At 42.8% G+C, this 19,991-nt stretch overlaps 1 protein-coding gene across 1 annotated transcript; it reads left to right on the top strand.

Annotated features, from left to right (window-relative positions):
• Window positions 1-37: 37 nt before the first annotated feature.
• On the top strand, window positions 38-18,918 carry LAMP1 (lysosomal associated membrane protein 1). The gene is made up of 9 exons (XM_083834744.1): window positions 38-206; window positions 8,434-8,549; window positions 9,866-10,079; window positions 10,176-10,337; window positions 13,907-14,127; window positions 15,862-15,984; window positions 16,838-16,907; window positions 17,078-17,248; window positions 17,894-18,918. The coding sequence occupies exons 1-9, from the start codon at window positions 68-70 to the stop codon at window positions 18,031-18,033; spliced, it is 1,356 nt and encodes a 451-aa protein (XP_083690870.1). The 5' UTR covers window positions 38-67; the 3' UTR covers window positions 18,034-18,918.
• Window positions 18,919-19,991: the final 1,073 nt, after the last annotated feature.

The raw sequence follows: 19,991 nt of genomic DNA, 5'->3' as shown, positions 1-19,991 counted from the left end.
CCCCTCTCGCGAGACCCCCCCCGTCACGTGAGGCCCCCTGGGCGGGGCGCGTGACGCCGCAGGTCATATGACCCCGCGGGACCAGCGCCGTGCGCAGCTGCCTCACGCTGCCGCTCCTCCTCCTCCTGCTGCTGCTGCTGCTCCTCCTCCTCGCCCCCCGCTCCCGGCCATGGCGCGGGGGCTGCTGGCGGCGGCCGCCCTGCTGGGTAGGGCTGGGGGGATCCGGGGCAGGGAGGGAGCGGCGCAGGGCTTGTGGGGGGGATTTCAGGCCGCGGATCCGCATCGCGCGACGCTATCGGGTTACCGGCGAGGGTGGCGGGGGCGCTTCAGCAGCCAGCACGGGGGGTCCCGGGTAAGGCAGCAACTGGCGGCCATGGCTTCGGGGTTGCGGCAGCCCTTAAAGCGCCTGGCAGCTCCTCGGCGGCAAACATCGCCGTCCCCGTTGGCTCCCTCGGTTTCTGTGCCGCACCGAGCCCGAAAGGCGTCGCTGCGCGGTGCCGCGGTCGTCGCGAGCTGGTCCGGCGGGCACAGCGGCTGGCGGTGCCGTCGGGCCTGTTTTTGGGGTTGGGGTCTGCAGCCCGAGTGGCACTGAGCTGGCGTCCCAGTGGGAGTCCTTTGTGTGGCTTGTGGGGACGGCTTAAGTGGAGAATTGCGGCTGTTGGCGTCGAAGTCGGCCTGCAGGTTTAAAGTGACACTGCAAATGGTGTTTGCTGGGACTGTGACAGGCTCCCTCTGCTTAAATAGCACTTACAAACATGGCCCTGTCCATTTAGCATTGTCACTTTTCGGTATATGAAACGTGTTGTTTCTGCTGTTGAAGAAACAGACAAATTCATTCTACTGCAGAATAACCAACTATGCTTACCGACAGGCCTTTGTGCCAGTGTCTAGTAGTTAGATCCTTCCACACTGCTTTATCCTAAAATCTCAGGGGAGTGCTTTGTGGTGCAAATAGAGACGCTGTCCTTCGAGTCACAGGTAACCTCCCAGGCTGAGAGGCTTGGGCGGTAGTGATGAGAAGAATGGCCTTACCTGAGCTGGCCTCATTTGCAGCCCTTTAGTCATCTCGGTGAATGCTGATTAGCTTAACACAAGATCACAGGAGGCTTGAGGATTATTGGGGTGGGTCAAATGTGAAAGCATTGTTCAGTAGTGCTTTGAGTTTGGGACAGTAGACTGATATCTGCCCAATTTTTCTCCTCTCCCTGTGCCTTAGTTACTGCTTCAGTTTCCCTTCATGTTGAGTAGCAAGCACTGAGCTGAATATTTCTTCATGTGTCAGCATTAAGTGTTTCCTGATGAGTTTCCTGGCTAATATAGAACGTGTATATGGAATGAGCAAAAGACTTGAGTAATAGTGATAAATACCGGGAAGGGAATCTAAAGGAAATGAAGTACTTTCCCTCAAATTAGCTGTTGCTTTTTGTAATATGGAGATTGTGCTTGTCTGCTGTTGAGCACGACATGCCAGTTGTGCTGAGTATCAGGCCCAACAGAGTCACTTGTGCTCTTCCAGTGCTGCAGCACCAGTAGTTCTCCTCCTCACTGAAACATGAGCACAGCAGAGAAAACATTTCCAAAATTTAAGTGTAGTCAGACATTGCTACAAACTCTCTGATTCAGTATCAGCGAGCGGATAATGAAATATCTGAGATCTGGCAGGGAGGGGGGGGAGTTAAAGGTACCATGATGCCATTTCAGGGTTATTGACGCATAATCCACGTGTTTCTATTGCACAACTTCAGTCTGAAGGGGAATTTCAAACTTTGCTACCAACATGTTTTGCTGTCTGTACTTGCATTGGATGTACTGATTAGAAGCACCCTGATAACAGGCCAGAATGCTGCTTGGAAACAGCAACTTAAAAGGGTATTTGAGAGAAACTTGACTAATGAATTCCAGCCACTAAATAATGTGGTGTTCTACTGTTTTCCGAAGTCTTAGGATTACTAGCTATATGAAACTGAGACTATGAAGTAGTTTTCGTAAAGTATAACCGCTGCTGTGTTGTGCAACTTACGGAATGTTGCTTTATCAAACGATGCACTTACCACTGTGCTTGCTTGATAGCTTCTTTAAGTGTATTGACACAGTCTCAAAGGACCTGAATTCATGTGCTAGTGCCAATCTGTCATCATGTGACAGGTTACTCAGCCTTGGCTTGTGCAGCTCTTCTGACTGGCAGGGTAAAAACTCCACTGGTTCCCAATCACGCTGCTTGAGATACGCGCCTTAGGTCCTTGTCCAGACTGACTTCCGAGTTCCACTCTTTGTGTAACCCCTTTCCAGATTGTTCTGTAGTGAATAGGATGATTGCCAATCAGTAGTAGACGATAAGCTGAAAAGTTTACTCTAGGTACGGGGGAGCCCTACTGAAAGGAGAGGATGGATATTTCATTGAGAAGCTAACTATTTTTACTTCAGCGTAGCCTTTTCCATGTCTTAGAGAACTTGTTCCTCGCACTAAAAAGACATGCCTTCCTTTGCTTGTTTCAGCTGAACTGCAGTGGTTTCTTTTCTCTCAAATCAGGCGTGATTTGGAAATTCTCTGAGAAAGATTAGTGAGATCCTGGATTTCCTGGTATTTATTCTTTTAATCTTGGCAGGAGACCCTTTTGGGTGTGAGCGGCAGTAGTTACAACAGCTATTTGAATGCTTCATTGCATTACCTGAATTCTAAGTTACATGCCTACTTTTTTGAAATGCGTCTTATGCTTTGGTAAATCAGGCCTTCATGTTTCTGGTGCATCTGACATTAAGATAAAGTGGTATCTTGTTCAATCCAAGCGTGACAGTTTCTCAGCCTTCCCTGTCGCTTGGCAGCATGCCGCCTGCCAGTACTCTTTTCTCTACGTCCAAGGGCGAGAGTGTAAGTAGCACCCTGCCAGTGCAGCATGGACAGTAGTCCTTGCTTTTAATGCAGTTCATTTTCTTTGATTAACCTCTTAGTGGTTTCTCATTTCTTAAATAGGCAGAATTCAGTCTGTGTAATATTACATATGTTAATATGGCTTTACTTTCCCTGACAAGTGAGATCTATTCCCTTCTCTCAGTAAGAATAGGAGAGTGGTTTACTGAGGCAAGACTGTTCTTTTTTCCAATTTCCTCTCCTCTGAGGGGACTTCTTAAGTGGTGCTCTTTCCTCTAAAAAGCTGTTTGGGGCTGTCAGCTACCTTAAAGGGTGTGTTAGTTGTGTGGTGTGAGACAGCAGTGCTAACCAGAGCAAGTGCAAAATTAACTTGTGCGAATGCTGGAAAGAGTCCAGCCATGGTGTATCAGCCCTCCCGGTGGACTCGTGTAATCAGCTGCCATAGAGCTATCCCAAGACTTCCTTCCTCTAGATTGTAAACTGTAAAGAAGCTTCATGTGACTAAACTTGATGCAATTGTGCAATTGTCTGGCCAAATGGCAAGTGTACAGCTGCAAAATATCCTTTCCTTTATAATGCTTTGTGCTTTTGTGTTTATAAAGAGAGAGGTCATTCACCTGCACACTTGGATTGAGAAACAAAAGGCTTACTGCCCTAATGTAAATCAACAGTATTCAAAATATAACCTAAGATTGTGTGAATTCATCCCTGTAAGTTGGCAAGGATGCATCTTCTGGGGTTGGATCTGGAATTTGATAGCTCACTTCCTCTACCAGGGCACCCACCAACCTTGAATTAAGCTTTGCTCCTGCTTTTTGCCATTGTGCTTGTGTTCAAGCATGTCCCAACAGCAGCTGAGGTGAGCCTAGCCTTGTCTCTTCTTGATATGCTTTTGATATCTTGTGCTCAGGCTTCTGAGTCTACTGGTGACAGGTAAATTCTAACTCAGTTTTATGAAGAACATCTTGTCTGAGGCAAAGTGGTTCATGCATCAGATATGTCAAAGGATTTCTTGCTTTCATTTGTTCCTCAGAAACATAAGGGTTAGTAAGTAGTATGATCTTTTTTATATATATATATATATATTTGAAGTTTTTGGTTTTTGTACTGTCCCAAGGTAGTGTAGATCCTGCATCCAAAGCAGTGATCTTGCCTTCTTTTCCAAGAAAGGACTTGTACAAGGTGCCCACCTGGGAGTGGTGCTTAAATTGGAAGACACGATTAGAGGAGAGAAGCAAAACTCCTCAGGGGTTTTTCCCATTCCCTGGCACAGACATTAGGAGTCTGAAGCACCGGGGTCACTATTTTGCTCACAAAATGGCACTGAGGTGACAGGATCCTTCCGAACCAGCCAAGTGAGTAAGTTACTGGGGCACTTCCACTCATGTGTACAGTGAGAAATAAACCTTTAGATAAGACCAAGCATGGCTTTGCTCCTTGGATCACTGCCCTGTGGATAGCGGTGCTCCCTGCTCTGAGGGCCTGGCAACGTGGATACAAAATGGCCACCTGGTGCTGGCACCTGCTGCCCAGTCACCCCTGGCATTGGGGTCTGGCTGCTTGCTGTCCTCTCCTCACAGAGGGAGGCAGACAATATTTATGCAGGAAACATGAATACAGTAACAAAAAATATATAAATAGCTTTCATGCTTGAGATCCTTGTTGTCCAATTGTTTTAGGAAAAAAAAACTTGGAGATGGTAAATGATTAACTATTGCAACCAAAGTCCTCTTTGCAAGCAGCTAGCGTAAACAATTGCCATTAATACATGCTTGCTTTTTTTAGAGCAAAATAAGGCATTTGTCTTTTTCCCTTGATAGGTTTCCATTATAAGGGAGAGTAGCCTAAGGGTAGCTGTGCTTGACTAATAGGATATAAATCATAAAAAGCTTGAAACCTGAAAGCATCTTGGTCTGGTCAAGAAAGGGGGAATCCCAGCTTTCCATGAACAATATTCAAAAGGGCTCAGATTTAGATTGTTCAAATGTGCCAAATTGTTTTGCTAGCTTCATAGTTCTCAGTTTAAAACAAATTTAACTTTTTTTTTGTGGTAGATGAGTTTAAGATAGTTGTTGTATAACCAAGGAAGTTTTAGTTTTCTTTGACTTGTTGATTCTTGGAGTGTTAATAAGCTCTGTTTGGTGGTGGTTGTTTTCTTGATGCATTTGTGTTAGTTGAAATGGATGCTAGATTTTAAGCAATGTATCTATCTAGTTTTTCCTTCAGTCTTTCATGCATGACAATATATCTTCAGAAATGAGGTGTAAAGGGATCAGATACCTTATGATTTTCAGGTGAAAATGTGCAGCTTGAATAAATGTGTAAGGAGACCTTTTCTAGGAACCTGTTGGAATCCAAAGGAAGCATCTGAATGAAGTGAGAATTCTTTGATGCTGCTACGGTTTTGGTGATTCTACTGCTAGATATTATAACATGCTATTTCCAGCTGAATGAATAATGAATGTCACAAAACTTTTTGCTATTGAAAAGTCTGAGATCTATTCAGCTGTGTAAATCTGAAATACTGCCATGGCTCTGGCACAGTAAGATGCTGTAGTTTATTAAGAAGAGCATTTAAAGTTTGAAGACACTGGAGGCTGTATCAGTTTTTGTGGTAAACAGCAAAGAATGGTACCATTATGAGAAGTACAAGCAATGTTCTCAACTTGTAGATATGCTGTGATAACATTGACCATTACTTTATGTAACTTAATTAGAAATATTCGCAGGGCAGATTGATCCAACATCAGTTTGCTTTCTGTATTCTTGACATTTTGACTGCAGGCTCTTATTGTTTGTGGGCTGGAGATGATTCACGCGTTAATCACTGGTCGGCACTGAAGCAGCCTTCTCAAACTCAACAGCTGCTTTCCTCCCAAACCCGGCAAGCTGTTCTTCTGCTTTAAACTGGCTGGCTGGAGCGAAGAGTAGGCAGGAACGTCTTCAGTACCTTGCTTTGCTCTGCTATGGTTTTGCTAATTTTTCAGTGTCCCTCTATTCTTGATGTTTCACACAATTTGTTCTGTATGCTTCTCCATCCCCGCCCCCAAGACGATGGCAGTGGATTACACTGCTCACTCTGATGGCCATCCTCGTGAATGCCAATTTACTTGCAGGGAAACAGCCCTGTTTTGCCACTTCATTGAGGATATAGCTTGATGTCTCATGCCTGACGCATGTCTCATCACTCTGACACTGCAAATCCAGCAGCTGCCTAACGTTTCTGGAGGGGGAATGGGGTTTTATAGTGTTTATTCCACGTTAACCACACTGGGTTTCATATCATGGTGTGAACTTAACCTTGCAAAATTCTAGTAGCTGTGTAGGTGGTATTCTTAATATTTGTTCAGACCACTTGTTCTCTATTACTTAAACTTGCTGAGGGTAATTTGTCAGCTGTTCGTTCCCAGAATCTGTGTTCCATTCAGTGATTTCTGTGGTACCTCTGCATTGTCTTTTGATGTTCTCTGAATCATCTGTAATGGGCAGGACTCTCATATTTTCCTTTAGGACAGCAATTTTTTCTTAATGCTGTTTTTCAGTCTTCTCTTTCCCCTGTAATTCTCTTCTAAACTTTTTTCATTCTGTAGTGCCTATTACTCACTTATTTTTAGTTCTAAAATCACCAGAATTTTTTTAGTAGCTACAAAACAACGGAATCAGCATGCATACTGAAGATCTTCATTCTGTCACAGTTTCTATTTGTAGTATTAGCTCAAGCAGCCATGGACTGTTGTTTTGTGCCTCTACAGTGCTTCCTATGCAGTGCTAGAAATCTTCAAGAAAGTGTAAGCCGATCTGTTCTGAAGAAAGCAAGTGCTCGGGTACAATGTAAATGATTTCCAAACATAAATTTAATGTGAGGGAAACTTGGTAAATTGAAGCTACCATGTGGAGGAGCATCAATTATTTTATGATTGCAATAAGTAACATTTTCTTTGTGAATATATGTGCCTTCAGGAGCATTATAAGATGGACATAAAGGTAGGGCAATTTTGTTTTGGAGTATCAGTTTTCTACATTATCCATTAAGTAGTTTCTTTCTTTGATCTGTCTTTGGTTTTTGGTCTGTGCTCTTTGAACAGCTGGGTGAAGTGTGTGAGTTCTGACTTAAGTTTTGGCCGCCTTTGATGCTGGGGGAGATGTATGTCCCTTGTTGGAGATGAAGGAAATTGTTGCTGAGGGGAAGCAACCAGGGCAAATACTTGCTGAAATTGTTTCCAATGTGTTCCTACAACTGAAGCGCCTTCTGCCTGGCTGAAACTGACAAAAGTCCAGTTTTTCCTAAGAATTGTCATAATGCAATTGTATACATGATACTTCTGTGGCAAAAACTTCTGAAGTTGGGATTTGCTTTTTAAAAACCTCTTGAGGGTTGGAAAGCTAGCTAATGGATAATCCCTCAGCTGGTCTTTTTGCTGTGTCAGCAGTTGAGTGGATTAGCATGTTTGACTCTTTAAAGCTTATTTGCTTGTGATAAATGGAGTGGTTTGTGCCTTGTAACTGCTTTTTTTCAGGTTTTCTTTGAGGTGACAAATGTGCTAGCAGGAAAATGGTGCAGGCTTTTTGCGGTGAGGTTTGTTTCAGATGCGTGGGGACAAAATAAGAATCAGAAACAAAGCAAATGCTCTGCAATAAAGAATGTGAACACCTTAATATGAGTACAGATGCAAGAGCACTGTCTGGTTGGCGCTCACCCCAGACAAAGTAGGGATAACCAGTGCTCTGGCTGAATCCAGCCTGCCAGCAGCCATCCCCTAGGTGGAGGCTGGTGTAAGTCCACGCTGCCATCAGAAGGGACGCTGCCATGCTCCTCCGTTCACATGGCTTTTACCCTGCTCTGTCTGCAGTAACAGGTCAGTTGTGCTGTGCTCCAAGCAGAGGAGAAGCCCCGCTTTTGTCAGCGCTTGGTCTGAGATGAGCTTAAACCAGGCAGGAAAACAACCTCTGTCTGAGCCAAGGTCATGGCCCCCATCCTCCTCTCAAGTGCGGGGAGCGTGAGGACAGTCAAGAGAAGCTCTCCTGGCAAGGGTGGCATGCTCCGTCACGCTATTTTTGGCAGTAACTCCAAAACATCTGCAGTCAGTCCAAGCCTTCTAAATGCTGCATTCAGCGCGTGTGTGGCTGAGTGTCCTGGTACAGCGGGAGTGGAGGCAGCGTGGTGTGCTGCGGGGGGAGGCTGAGCGCCGTAGGCGTGCGGGGTCCGACCTGTTAAGTCAGCTCTGGCTGCAGCTTGCAAAATAGTTGCTCTGTGAGGTGAATGCGGAGCTGCTGCCTTGAGCAGCAGGGCTGATATGGTTCTTACATGTTTTTCTTACGCTCTGAGGACCTCTCATGTCAACAGTTTGGGTGGCTTTGTCTTTTTCTAAATGGGCTGTTAAATATATCCTGTGTTAGTGATGTTAAGGCTAGCGAATAGACTGTTCACGGATGTTTCCAAACTCAACTGCTGTTCAGGATATTCTCCCAAAACATACAGTTGTATATATTTGTCTCTTTGCTTGGGTTCAAAAACTAATTTTAATGTGACACCAAGTTAACTAACTCCTTGTTGCTCTCACCAGGCTTTTTACAGATTTCCTCTTCGTTTGATGTGAAAGATTCATCTGGCAAAGTCTGCATAATTGCTAATCTGACAGCAGCCTTCTCAGTGGAATACAAAAGCAATGGGCAAAAACAGGTAATGGGAGTAGCTCGCTGCTTGTCTCTAACATGCGTTTATAAAATGTGGGGTATTTTTGCACGTGTGCCGTACTGAAACAAATGTTGAACAAATATTTAAGCCTGAAAAACTGCTTCTGCAAACATTCCGTCCTTCCAGGCACGTTGCATCAACTTTTCCTTTATTACTGACGCTTCCTGTAATTATACAGCAGGACTGAAGCTGCCTGAAACCACCACAAGAGATACACGTGAAATTTTGTCTGGAATTCTACACGCGTCCTGTTGGTAGCTGTAATGGCTTTCACTGTGACTGTAAAGGATAAAACGCTGCCCGTCTCTTTTTGGTGAACTTGGTCACTGCAGCTTAGTTATACGGGCTACACCTGAACTGAAATGGCCATTGGCATCTAGCTTTGAAGCTTCCATGTGACCTGCTTAGCATATCTCTGTAGATCTCGGTGTATCTTCAGACCAGTGCAGTGCTTACAGGTTTTTATCAGCAAGTCCATTACTGGAAAGTTAAGGATCTTTATTTACAAATACTTTGCCTTTCAATTTACTGTTTTTCGCATCTTTACTACTAGACAGAATTGTGAATTATTTATAATCTTATTGCAGTTGCATGTTTTAAGGCACCCTTGTTAAAATTACCTTTTCCTAGTCGTCATAGTGTGAGATTAAAACATTCAGTTGCTCTGCCAGTGCTTACACTTGCTGTGTGTGATTTGAGCAGAATTGTATTGTGTAGTTGACTTTTTCAGTGCTGATGGTCTGAAATCCTGCTGATACTGCTATACAGGTTTGCATTCAGAGGTAACTGCTTTCATCACATGCTTTTGTCTGTTTCTTCTTGTTGAGCAGTCAGCTCACGCTTTCCAGTAAGCGTTCTATTTGTCCTCAGGTACCAAGTTCCTTGTCAATACACAATATATTCAAAAGAATTATAGCCAAAGTATGTACACTGTACCATTCACTTTTGTTTTTACTCAATTGTACTGCAAGAAGCAAAGTATAAATTCTCCTGTCTTTCACATGTCTGGAGTTTACCAGGTTGGATTTGCTGAGTACAGATTCACCTGCAAATTCATAGCCCTAGCTTAAAGGGAAAGTCTAAGGTGCTGTGAGGACGTACCACTATGTCCTGCAATTTCTGAGGAATATTCTTAGAAATCTGAGTGCCAATAACATGCTACTTGCTATATACCGGTACGTAAATAGACATAGCATGAGTGTCAGCTGTATGCTTTGTAGCGGGTTCATAGGGTATTTAAAAAGTGGTAAGGCAAAGTTATTACATTATCCCATTTATACGTTATGTATTCTTTTTTACAGTTTGCACACTTCTTTCTTCCACAAAATGCCACAACAGAGCCACACAGCTCATGTGGTGAAGGTAACACATCTCAGCCAAGTCTAGCATTGAGTTTTGGAGCAGGACACTTGTTAAGATTGAATTTCTCGAAAACTGTGGATAAGTACCAAGTTGAAAAGCTAATTTTCAGCTACAACCTGTCAGATGCAACTTTATTCCATAATTCAACTGAAGGTAAACTTCCTGCTCTCATTGTGTCACCCTTCCGGACGTAACACTGATTTTTCTGTAAAAACTGTTACCTACTGATGCAATATGATCTTTTCACAGGAAAAGTGATGGAAGCATCGCAAAAATCTGTTATTCAGGCACATATGGGCACAGAATACAGATGCATCAGCTCCAAGCGCATCCTTATGAAGCACGTGAACATTACTTTTAGCAACGTGACTTTGGAAGCCTTTCCCACAAATGGCACTTTCAGCAGAAACAGTAAGTATCTTGTAGCAGAAAATGTACTTGGGGAACTAATCTTCCTAATAATTTTTTTGAAGTCCCGATTTATCATATTCAGGCAGCTGTAGACTGGATCTGAAGCTCTGATAGCTCTGTAGCAGAATCTTCTGCAATGAACGGACCTCAGGTTTTCTCTGAGGGTGTCGGCATCCACAACTGGAAGATGGTGCACAATGTTCCCATGGATGCTGTACAGGCTTTAGGGAACGTTCCTTCTGCTCACGATTGCTTAGGGGTATAAAGACCTGCTGCGGAAGGTCAGCTGGGTGCATGGCCAAAATCCTGGTTCAAGAAGTATCTGATCACTTTATAGTTACTCTGCCAAAGTAATTTGAACCAGTTACTGTGCTCTGGGGAAAATTAGTGATAGAGTGGAGGACAGTAGCAAACTGGTCCGTAGGGAACAGATACATAACTCTTCCTAGAGGGGGTTTTATATAAGCTGTAAAAATGATATTTACTCAGCCTCAATCACAGAATGACTTTTTGTCCTGGTTGCTTGCATTGAAAGGCATTTCAGAATTTCACTTCTGTAATGATTAGAAGTCAGACGACTTCATGGTGTTTTCATGGTGCTCTGTTTCTGTGGCAATGTTCTTCAGTTCGTGTTTCTTCATGTTTGTCCGTGGTATTTTAGGAAGCGGTAAGTCTTGCTGGGGCAAGTAAGAAGTCTTCTCAGGGTAATGTGAAACTCTTCTTTCTTAGGCTATTAATCCCATTTATACACTCGTTAAATTGAAATTAATCTTAAAACTAGGGTAGTCAGTGGTGGCATATTATCGATTCATTGAAAAGCTGCGTTCTACAGGAGTATCTGTGTCCCATCTCTTTGAGAAATACTTTGCTTGATACACGATAATGCAGTTCTTTTATGGCTGCCTCACGTTACTGCCTCAGGTTTCAGTGTATATCATTGTCTTGATCAGTCTTTTCCCTTTGATGAACTAGTTTGCAGCAAAAAAAAGGACCCATATTTGTAATTTAAAAAAGTTTCTATTACTTCAGTCTTCAGAGCAATCTCTTTTTTTTTTTAAGTCTTGATCCAGTTGTGTGGGTATACTGGATAAAAATGAGAGGTGATCAGTTATGAGCAGGCTTTAACATGAGCCATGATATTGGGAAAAACTGATTTCTTAATCTCTATGAAACTTCAATAAAATCTCCTTACTGCCTAATACTTTTCAGCACCCCTTATCTGTTCTTACAGTCCTTTGGTTAAGCTGTAAGACAATACTGCATTATTTGGGGCGGGTGTTCCTTCTGGAACACAAGTTTATCAACATCTGTTTTACTTTCTATTCCTAATTGATTCCTTTTCCGTTTTTAGATTCTTCTAATGTCTGTTTGCTGGACTCACTTCCTCAAGGTTGCTTTCCTCCATCCTGTGGTATCACTGTCTTGATGAAGCTATTCTTAGAAAAGACACCTGATTCTATGATCTGGGGATAGACACTTTAGTTTGAGTTCAAGCTCTGTTTTGTTTTTCTATTTCCACATTACTGTTACTCATGCCATGCTCAGTTTTTTCTTTTAGTTATATTGTTCCCTTCTTTTTTATTACTTTCTTGAGACTTTACCCAGATCTTTGTATTTTTTTCAATTCTTACTGCATAATGCACTCTCATCATTTTATTTTTAATTCAGATGGTTAAAGAATTCTTACTTTATCATTTTTTAAATCTTGGTCCTGAAAATACCTTGTTCTTTCCAGATAAGTTCATTCTTTCCACCATTTTGAGCTTAAGGCTTCACCCTGTCCTTTTGGCAGCTAGTTATTGATAAACTTTAGATCTGGAATTCTCCCTTAACTTTTTTTTACCTGCAGCTCTTTCATTAGAGGATATTTCTGCTCGTGATCTGGGCAAGGTTCTCTGAAGGGGAGAAAAGTCAGTATTCAATGCATCTGTGCGTCGCTAGTAATGGTAACTTCTGGCAGTGACTAAGGTTACTGCCATGATTATCTGCAGCTCTGAAGAAAAGAGGAGGCTTTAATTTTATCTGGTAGTACTGTTGTCAGCTGCTTTTTTGTAACGGTCAGAAAAAGACATAAGGATATCTTATCTCCACATCTGTCTTGCAGAGTTAGTAGGAGCGATGCTGTAAGTGAGTTCAGTAAAAACACTGTATCAAAACTGCACCCAGGGCAAACTTTCACTGGAAGTGAGATGGGTGTTTCCATCTCTGCCAGCGGCGGTAAGAGGTGGTATATGTTGAGGCCTTGCAGATGGAGGGAAATTCTCCACTGAAGTACCAGTCAAAGTGGCTGTCTGGTTTATTTGCTAGGAAATTATCACGTTCTGGGACCTGAGCAGTATCTGTTAAGCCTACAGAAGATAGGGTCATGCCTCCATACTTCCACCTTCCAGAAATGGAGTTGAAATAGGAAAGTGTGCTGTGCTGGAGTCTGAGTTCAGGTGTGATTAGAGTTCCTCTTTCTGAGCTATAATCAGAAGCTAAGCTGCTGTTTAAGTACAGAGGCTATTCACTAGTTATCTGGTATCTGCAAGATATGGATGGTATTTTAGAACTAGGCCTTTTGAGACATTGTCTCAGAATTGAGATGATTTAGAGCGCAGTTGCTGTCATCCTTATAAAGTTACAAGTTATCCCTGAAATAGGGAGATGACCTTGGCTTGGGACATGGAAGCCTGTGCCACAGCAATGTCTTTGCTGCGACCTTTGGATTTGGCGTAGATCTTCAGCGCAGGAACCTTCTTGGCTCTCACAACGTGTTGAGATCTTGCTGCCAGGTATTTGTGAATACTCTGGCAAACGAGGCCACTGTTCCTTTTGCCTTGGAAGCTGGTGCTGAAACTGGATGAAAAGAGAAGGCAGGCGGACATCTTCACTCCGCCTTGTACCTCGGGTGGTAGGTAGCTAGTAATGCAGAACTAGAGAGGGTGGATGTAAAACCCAAATGGAAGGGATATGCCAGAATGCTTGCCATCATAAACAGGGTCTTAAGTCATGTTGTTAAGGATAAAAGAGCCACAGCACTGCTATGATGACAGGCCCAGTATTATTTTAATGCTACTGTGGGTATCGCCAAAATAATGAAGTAGGGCCCTCGTGACCTGGTAGTGTACTGGGGGGAAAGGAGGGAATGAGAACTACGTGTTCCCTGGGAGACTGCTTAATACTGAGCACAAGAACTGTTCCTCTGCTGCTAGCACGAGTGCCCAGAATGTCCAAAAGGGGGAGTCACTTGAGCCTTGCTGTGACTATACAGCAGGAAGGCTGGCTTTGTCGACATATGAATCTTACTTATCCTGAGTTGATTGTGAAGTAAAATGACAAATGAATAAAAGCAGATGTAGGTACCATGAACTCCTACAAATAACAGTAGAGGTGGCATTTTCATATGCGATGTTTTAAGTGTCTTAAACTCCACACCAATAGTTCCAGTAATGCTTTGCTATTGTTTCTCAGCTTTTATTATCTTCCCTTAGGAAACACTAGTTGAAATTGTCTTACTTTCCCTCGAGGATTAAAAAGGTAGATCATCCGGTGCCTCTGTTTGACTGTCTGTTTTCCTTTCTCTCCAGAGACAGAATGCTCTGAAGACATCGTTTCTACTACTACTACTGTAGTACCAACAACTCCTAAACAGACTACTAGCCAGGTTCCAACAGCTAGCCCAGCACCAACTGCATCGCCTCCAAATCCTGCAGTTGGTAAATACAATGTGACTGGTACAAATGGAACCTGTGTGCTTGCCTCCATGGGGCTACAGCTTAATATCACCTATCAAAAAAAAGATGAAAAGGTACATTCTTCTTCAAGATCTTAAGATTCCTTCTTTGGCGAAGACTTGCTAAATTATTACAGGCTATTTTCTGTAAAAATCTTGATTCTTCGCAGTGTTCATCCATGATTGTCCTCTATTTGAATTGCTTAGCTTGGTTTAGACTAGTGACTACTCAGTTGTATTCTACTGAAAGTGGCCATTAAAGATTTTTTTTCTCTTCAGTTAAGAGTACTAAACTTGCCTGTCAAATCCAGTTAGTGTAAATGGCCATGCCACAAAAGCAGTTAAAAATTATAAAAATGTGGTGAGAGGGAGTTCTATACCAAAGATGCCATCTAAACAACACGTGCAAAATGTTAATTACAGGAATCTGGCCTGGGGTACCCAAATGAAAACGGGGAATGACTGTTAGAGTGGGAAACTATTCCTACTGTAAAAATGGACAGAGTTGACAAATTCTTAGGGGACTCATACACTTGCAAAAGACTTAGTTAACTTCCAGCCAGTATCAAAGAGTACTGGGATTAACTGCAATGCCTAAGCGCTACTTAAATAATGGTTATTTTCAGTGACAAAAGTGCTGCATGGTTTAGGTAAGATCTAGCCTTGGTATAGGCTCTTTCCCTCTGATGTTGCTACAAAGCCCAGCTTGCCAGCCTTGTGGGCAAACCTCTTACCCACTAGCCAGTAAGGCAAAGCTACGAGCTGTAATCCTGAAGGCACTGCTGAAGGCCCTCAGCAGGAAACAATGACCAAGGGTTCAGTAAACCTACAAGCTTAATGCGTGGACCTTCTGGTTGCAAGCTTTTTTCCTATCCTGTGGCTTAATCTGAGGTAACGTGGATGACCATGGGCAAACAAATTGTGGCTGCTTTTGTGTAGTCTAAGTTGGATCCCAGTGACAAAGGGCCTGGTGTGTGGAGGGTGGTGTCGGTATAGGATTTAGGGGCTTAATGCTGTACGTAGTAGTGTAAAAGAATGTATTGCTCTTATTTATGACTGAGGGGTAGAATCATGAGCACTGATTGCTGATGTGCTGCTGCACAGTAAGTAGACGGTTAATGGCAAATGTTTAAGCCACCTTAATTGTATGAAATTCCCTAAGCAGCTTCCTGTAGCATGGCATTCCAGCACAGCTGGACTGCCTAACTTCTGATTTATCGACCAGTGAGGAAGTGCTAAATAAGGTGTCCAAAGTCATGTGAGGCTTAACATCTAAGAGCTGCTGATGGCTTCTATTTGATTGGCAAGTGCATTTAACCCACAGCCCTCTATAGATATAGGACAGTGTAAAATCAGGTACCGGGGGCAATGCCAAAACGTTTTGAACCGAAACAGCTTACAAGATGACCATCCTTGCAGACACTTCCCTTGATTGCTTCTACATTATGTTTAAGCAGTATTTTATAGCTTGTTGCTCCTTCTGTAGTGGTGGTTACTGATGTTTTCCTTGTGCTGCTAGGAGCAAAGAAGGTTAGTGTGGAGAAAGCAGCAGGTTATTGGCAGTCGGGCTGCAGGGAGCCTCTTTAGGGATACAAAGATGTGCTTTGCTCTCAGTGTCAGCATGGTAGCTCTGGTGCATCTATACCAGGTCTAGCTTGCATACGTGTCTGCCCTTTTGCCTGTAAAACAGGCAGGCAAATACAGCATTACATACATGTGAGTACAAGCAAATTAGGATTTGCCTGATCGCGTGCTGGTGTGTTAGTTGCTTGAAGGACAGATGTCGTAATCAATCCTCTTCTCTCCTAGATGGGGTTAGACTTGCTGAATTTCATACCACATAATACAACTGCTTCTGGAAAGTGTGACAACGCGTCTGCCTTCCTAAATTTGACTTTTGAGAAAACAAAGATTATCTTCCACTTCGTATTGGTAAGGATCCATAGACAAAGCATTTAAGGTCTGCAGTTTTTTTGATGTGGGAAAATTAATCTGGGCAAGTACTAGAGCAGAAAAATCCATCTGTGGGAAGGGGAATGAGCAATGCCTTTGGTTTTAATACTAGGATTTAGAGGGCTTAATTCTTGGTAACTGTTGTGAGGAAAGAATGTATACCTGTACACACACATCTTGTTCAGAACGGGAATTCCTTCCCAGTGCTCTGCCCACTCTTTTTACACAAGTTCAGAACAATTCTGCTGAAGCACAGGAGTAGCCTGTGACAAATACGCATCTCATCTCATGGTGATAGTCTGGAGCTGGATTTAAGTCCTCACTAATATTCTGTGCACCGTCCAAGGGGCACGTGTGGTCTCCCATGATGGCTGGGAACCCTGTTTCCAACAGCCCAGTCCCAATGCTGTATTAGAGCCGTGTGCCCTTGAGACCAGAATCCAGGGCTTGTCAGAGCTTTGTGCTCCATTTGATGATCTCTGGATTGATCAAATTTGATTGCTTTGACCTGTTACTTCCCTGTAGCACAGGTGGGATTACTGCTCTAGCCTGGCTCAGGCAGAGCTGGGACTTTTTTTGCCTTTGGGGTGGGTGTGAGGTCAGTCTGAGGAGCAACAGCCTGCATTTCTCTGCCCCCCTCCCCACCAGCAGCCTTCCCTAAGGTGCATACCCTCTGTAGCTTCTCTCTCTAGAAGTAAGCCCTTTGGATGCTAGCATCCCACTTGTGGACTGTCATTTGAATGCACGCACAAATGAACCCTAACCATAACAGCTTGTTGTACGTCATTATTTTAAATTAAAACTGATGGTCTCCCTCTTTCTTTTTTTAAAGAATGCAAGTAATGACAAATTCTTCCTGCGAGGTGTGAGTGTCAGCACGACTCTGCCTTCTGAAGCAAAAGGTAGGGACTTTCAACAGGCTTACATTCAGTGACTACTTCTATAAACATTACGGGATGCCAGCATTAGAAAACCCATTAGAATCGTTGGGGTAAATGCCTCGAAGTTTAAGCTCAATGACCTTGCAGCTCCTGCTTTTCGGGGTTCTGTAATAAGACTTTCTCTTACGCAGCTCCAGTATTTGAGGCGTCAAACAACAGCATGAGCGAACTGAGAGCTACAGTAGGGAACTCCTACAAGTGCAGTGCAGAGGAGAATCTCCAGGTCACAGACAAAGCCCTTGTCAACGTGTTTAATGTTCAGGTCCAGGTTTTCAAGGTCGATGGAGACAAATTTGGAGCAGGTAAGTGGTCTACATTACAGGAGGGTGGATGGAGGGAATGACACTAAGGTTTGTGAACTGCAATTTGATATAAATTTATTAGTCTGTGGTCAAAAGACAATTTGTAGGTGCTATGCTTATTCTCTGCATGCCCTATTACAGGTGTTGTAGAGGTTGATAAGATGCCTGAATTGAGGCTAGTGCCAAAAAGTGTTGTAAGAAGCAGCTTCGAAATAACTAGGACTTGTTACCTACGGTCTAGAGAAGAGTTAAGGAAGAGCGTTACTTCCTAACAGTCTTCAGACAGTTGTGTGAAAGGGGTAAAGGTCTAGTTAATGCTGTCCTTTGTGACTGGTTAAAGCAAAACAGCTAGGGGAGGAGTTTGCCTGGACAGATTTACCACAGCTAAGCTGTGTGCATAACAGTAACAGCCCTTGAGAGGGAAGCAGCTCTGACAAACCTCTACAGCGTGCATACAACTACTAGAAAGGCTTCATTGTAAATGATTGTAGTTACTGCACTTGGTTTCCTTGAGCTGCTGCCAAGCTAAGCTAGAAGTTAACTCAGGTCGATTTTATCTGTGTGCTTGAGAGCAGGAGGTGGGGTTCTGGAAATACCTGTCTGTCAGTGGACTAGTGCCTAACACTACTCTTCTTTTCTCTTCAGTGGAAGAATGTCAGCTGGATGAAAACAACATGCTGATCCCTATAATAGTTGGTGCAGCCCTTGCTGGTCTTGTTCTAATTGTCTTGATTGCTTATTTGATTGGCAGAAAGAGGAGCCATGCTGGATATCAAACGATTTAATGACTTGCACTAAAATCCAGCGTAGATGAAAAGCAATTGCAAGAAGCTAGATGAAAAAATACCTATCTCCCCTGAGCTAAGATTGATATTGTAAGGGAACACCTTTTCTTGCAAATTGCTTCTTAAAGTCTGCTTTATTAAATGTGAAATCATCTTGCAGCATTTAACTATGCACAGGAATAACTTCTGAAAATTCTGGTGTTTAATTTTGCTAACTAGTTTAAATATTTACCCACTTAGAAACCAGCTAAAAGTTGTTTTGTTTTTTTTTAAGGGTGCTTTTTTGGAATTGGCGTAAGGTAATGTCAGTGTAAAGATTCCAGAGAGGGATGTTGCTAATTTACTTTGACTCAATTGCAGAACTCTTTAACAAAGGGAAAAATGTTCATTTTTGGTACTGCTGCCATTCAGTGATGATGTTAATTATACTGATGATGCATTTAAAGAAATTCAGTAACAACTGACAAAATGGAAACTTACCTAAACTCCACCTTGTCTATTAGGTGTGTATTTTTTATTACTAAGCTTTAAACACGATGCCTGGCATATGCAGGGTGTGAACGCAATACGCAAACCTTACAGGAACTCTTTATGATTGGACAGCTCCCCTGTTTGATATTTTTGATGCTATGCCAGTTTGTTAGGAGCTGGCCCTTTTTTTAAAAAATGGGTGTTATTTTTATTTACATTTTTTTGTAAAGTGATTTCAGTCTCTTCTGTTGGAAGGTCCAGAGAGATCCTGTTACTGCACATGTGTACAATATAGGTCTCAATCTGCTGATTCTCTTGCTTTAAACTTGGCTGGGGGGTTGTACACTTCAAGGATCAGTTCTTATGTATGCATTGCCTGTAACAATGCTAATAAAGACACTTTTTTTCTGTAAATCCTTGTGTTGCTGATCACTTTTAAAAATGTTTGACTGCTTGATAAGTGCTGTAGTCTTGGCTTGGCTTTATTTCTGAAGCTTTAAGCTATCCTTAGTGTGGGATTGTTAAAACTTTATTTTTTTCCCTCTGGCAGGAAAAAAAACCCTCTGGTGTGAGGTTTAACTGTACCTCTCTCTCTTCCAAAGCACTGCTTTTTGTTGTGTCGGACTTTGAGCTTGGCAAGAGGGAAAGCTGCTGCATGTCAGCGAGCTAAGACCTGGAGAAGATAATGCTTACATTAAATTGCAGCTTGCTGAGAAATGTCAGTATAAAGTCCTGTCTGCTAAGCATCACTTTCTGAAAGTGGTGATGAGATACTTGGTATAAGGATATTGTAAGTGACATTTTGTCTTTCTGTGAAGTCAGATGCTTACCACAGAATAGGAAGTGCAGGCCTGCTGAGGTCTAGGTGTGAGTTTGGAGCTGAACCTTTGTGTTTGAAGCTTCCCAGCCTCCCTCCTGCAATAATGCTTCAGTGTTAACAATGGCTACAGAGGGCAGGAGCCAAGCTACAGTGAGACTTTGCACAGAGCAGCTGCCTTCTGATGGTGAAGGCTGGCATGCTCTGGACATCTGCCCAGCTACCCTGAAGTGACCAAGAACTGATAGATTTTACCCATGGTGAAACAAACTAGTAGAAACAAACTAGTACTTCCTGATAGCTGCTGCCATACTGAAGGTATGCTACTGTCCTTATAGTTGAGTATTCAAGATTAAAAAGTACTGTCTGGTAGCACAAAGGATGGGATAGCACAGTATCGTATTGTTGGACAAAGGCTTTTAAAGTAGTATTACCTTTTTTTCTGTAGGGAATGAACCAAATCTTCTGTAAATTCACAACCCTGCGTACTTGCCTGGGGCTTATCTCTGTATCACTGAGTCTTGCCTCCTTCTTGAGCACAATACAGCTGTTTGTTTAGAACCACTTAGGTAGTTTTATACTCTTACGGGGTGCACTTTCTTCTTCTAAAGAAACATGTGAAGATAGCAAATGGCAGCTGGGAAGTGCCGTTCTTTTCTCCATACAGCTT

This window comes from Anser anser (genome assembly GCF_964211835.1).
Source record: "Anser anser genome assembly, chromosome: 1".
Taxonomy (NCBI): Eukaryota; Metazoa; Chordata; class Aves; order Anseriformes; family Anatidae; genus Anser; species Anser anser.
This window is presented reverse-complemented; position numbering and strand designations above follow the sequence as displayed.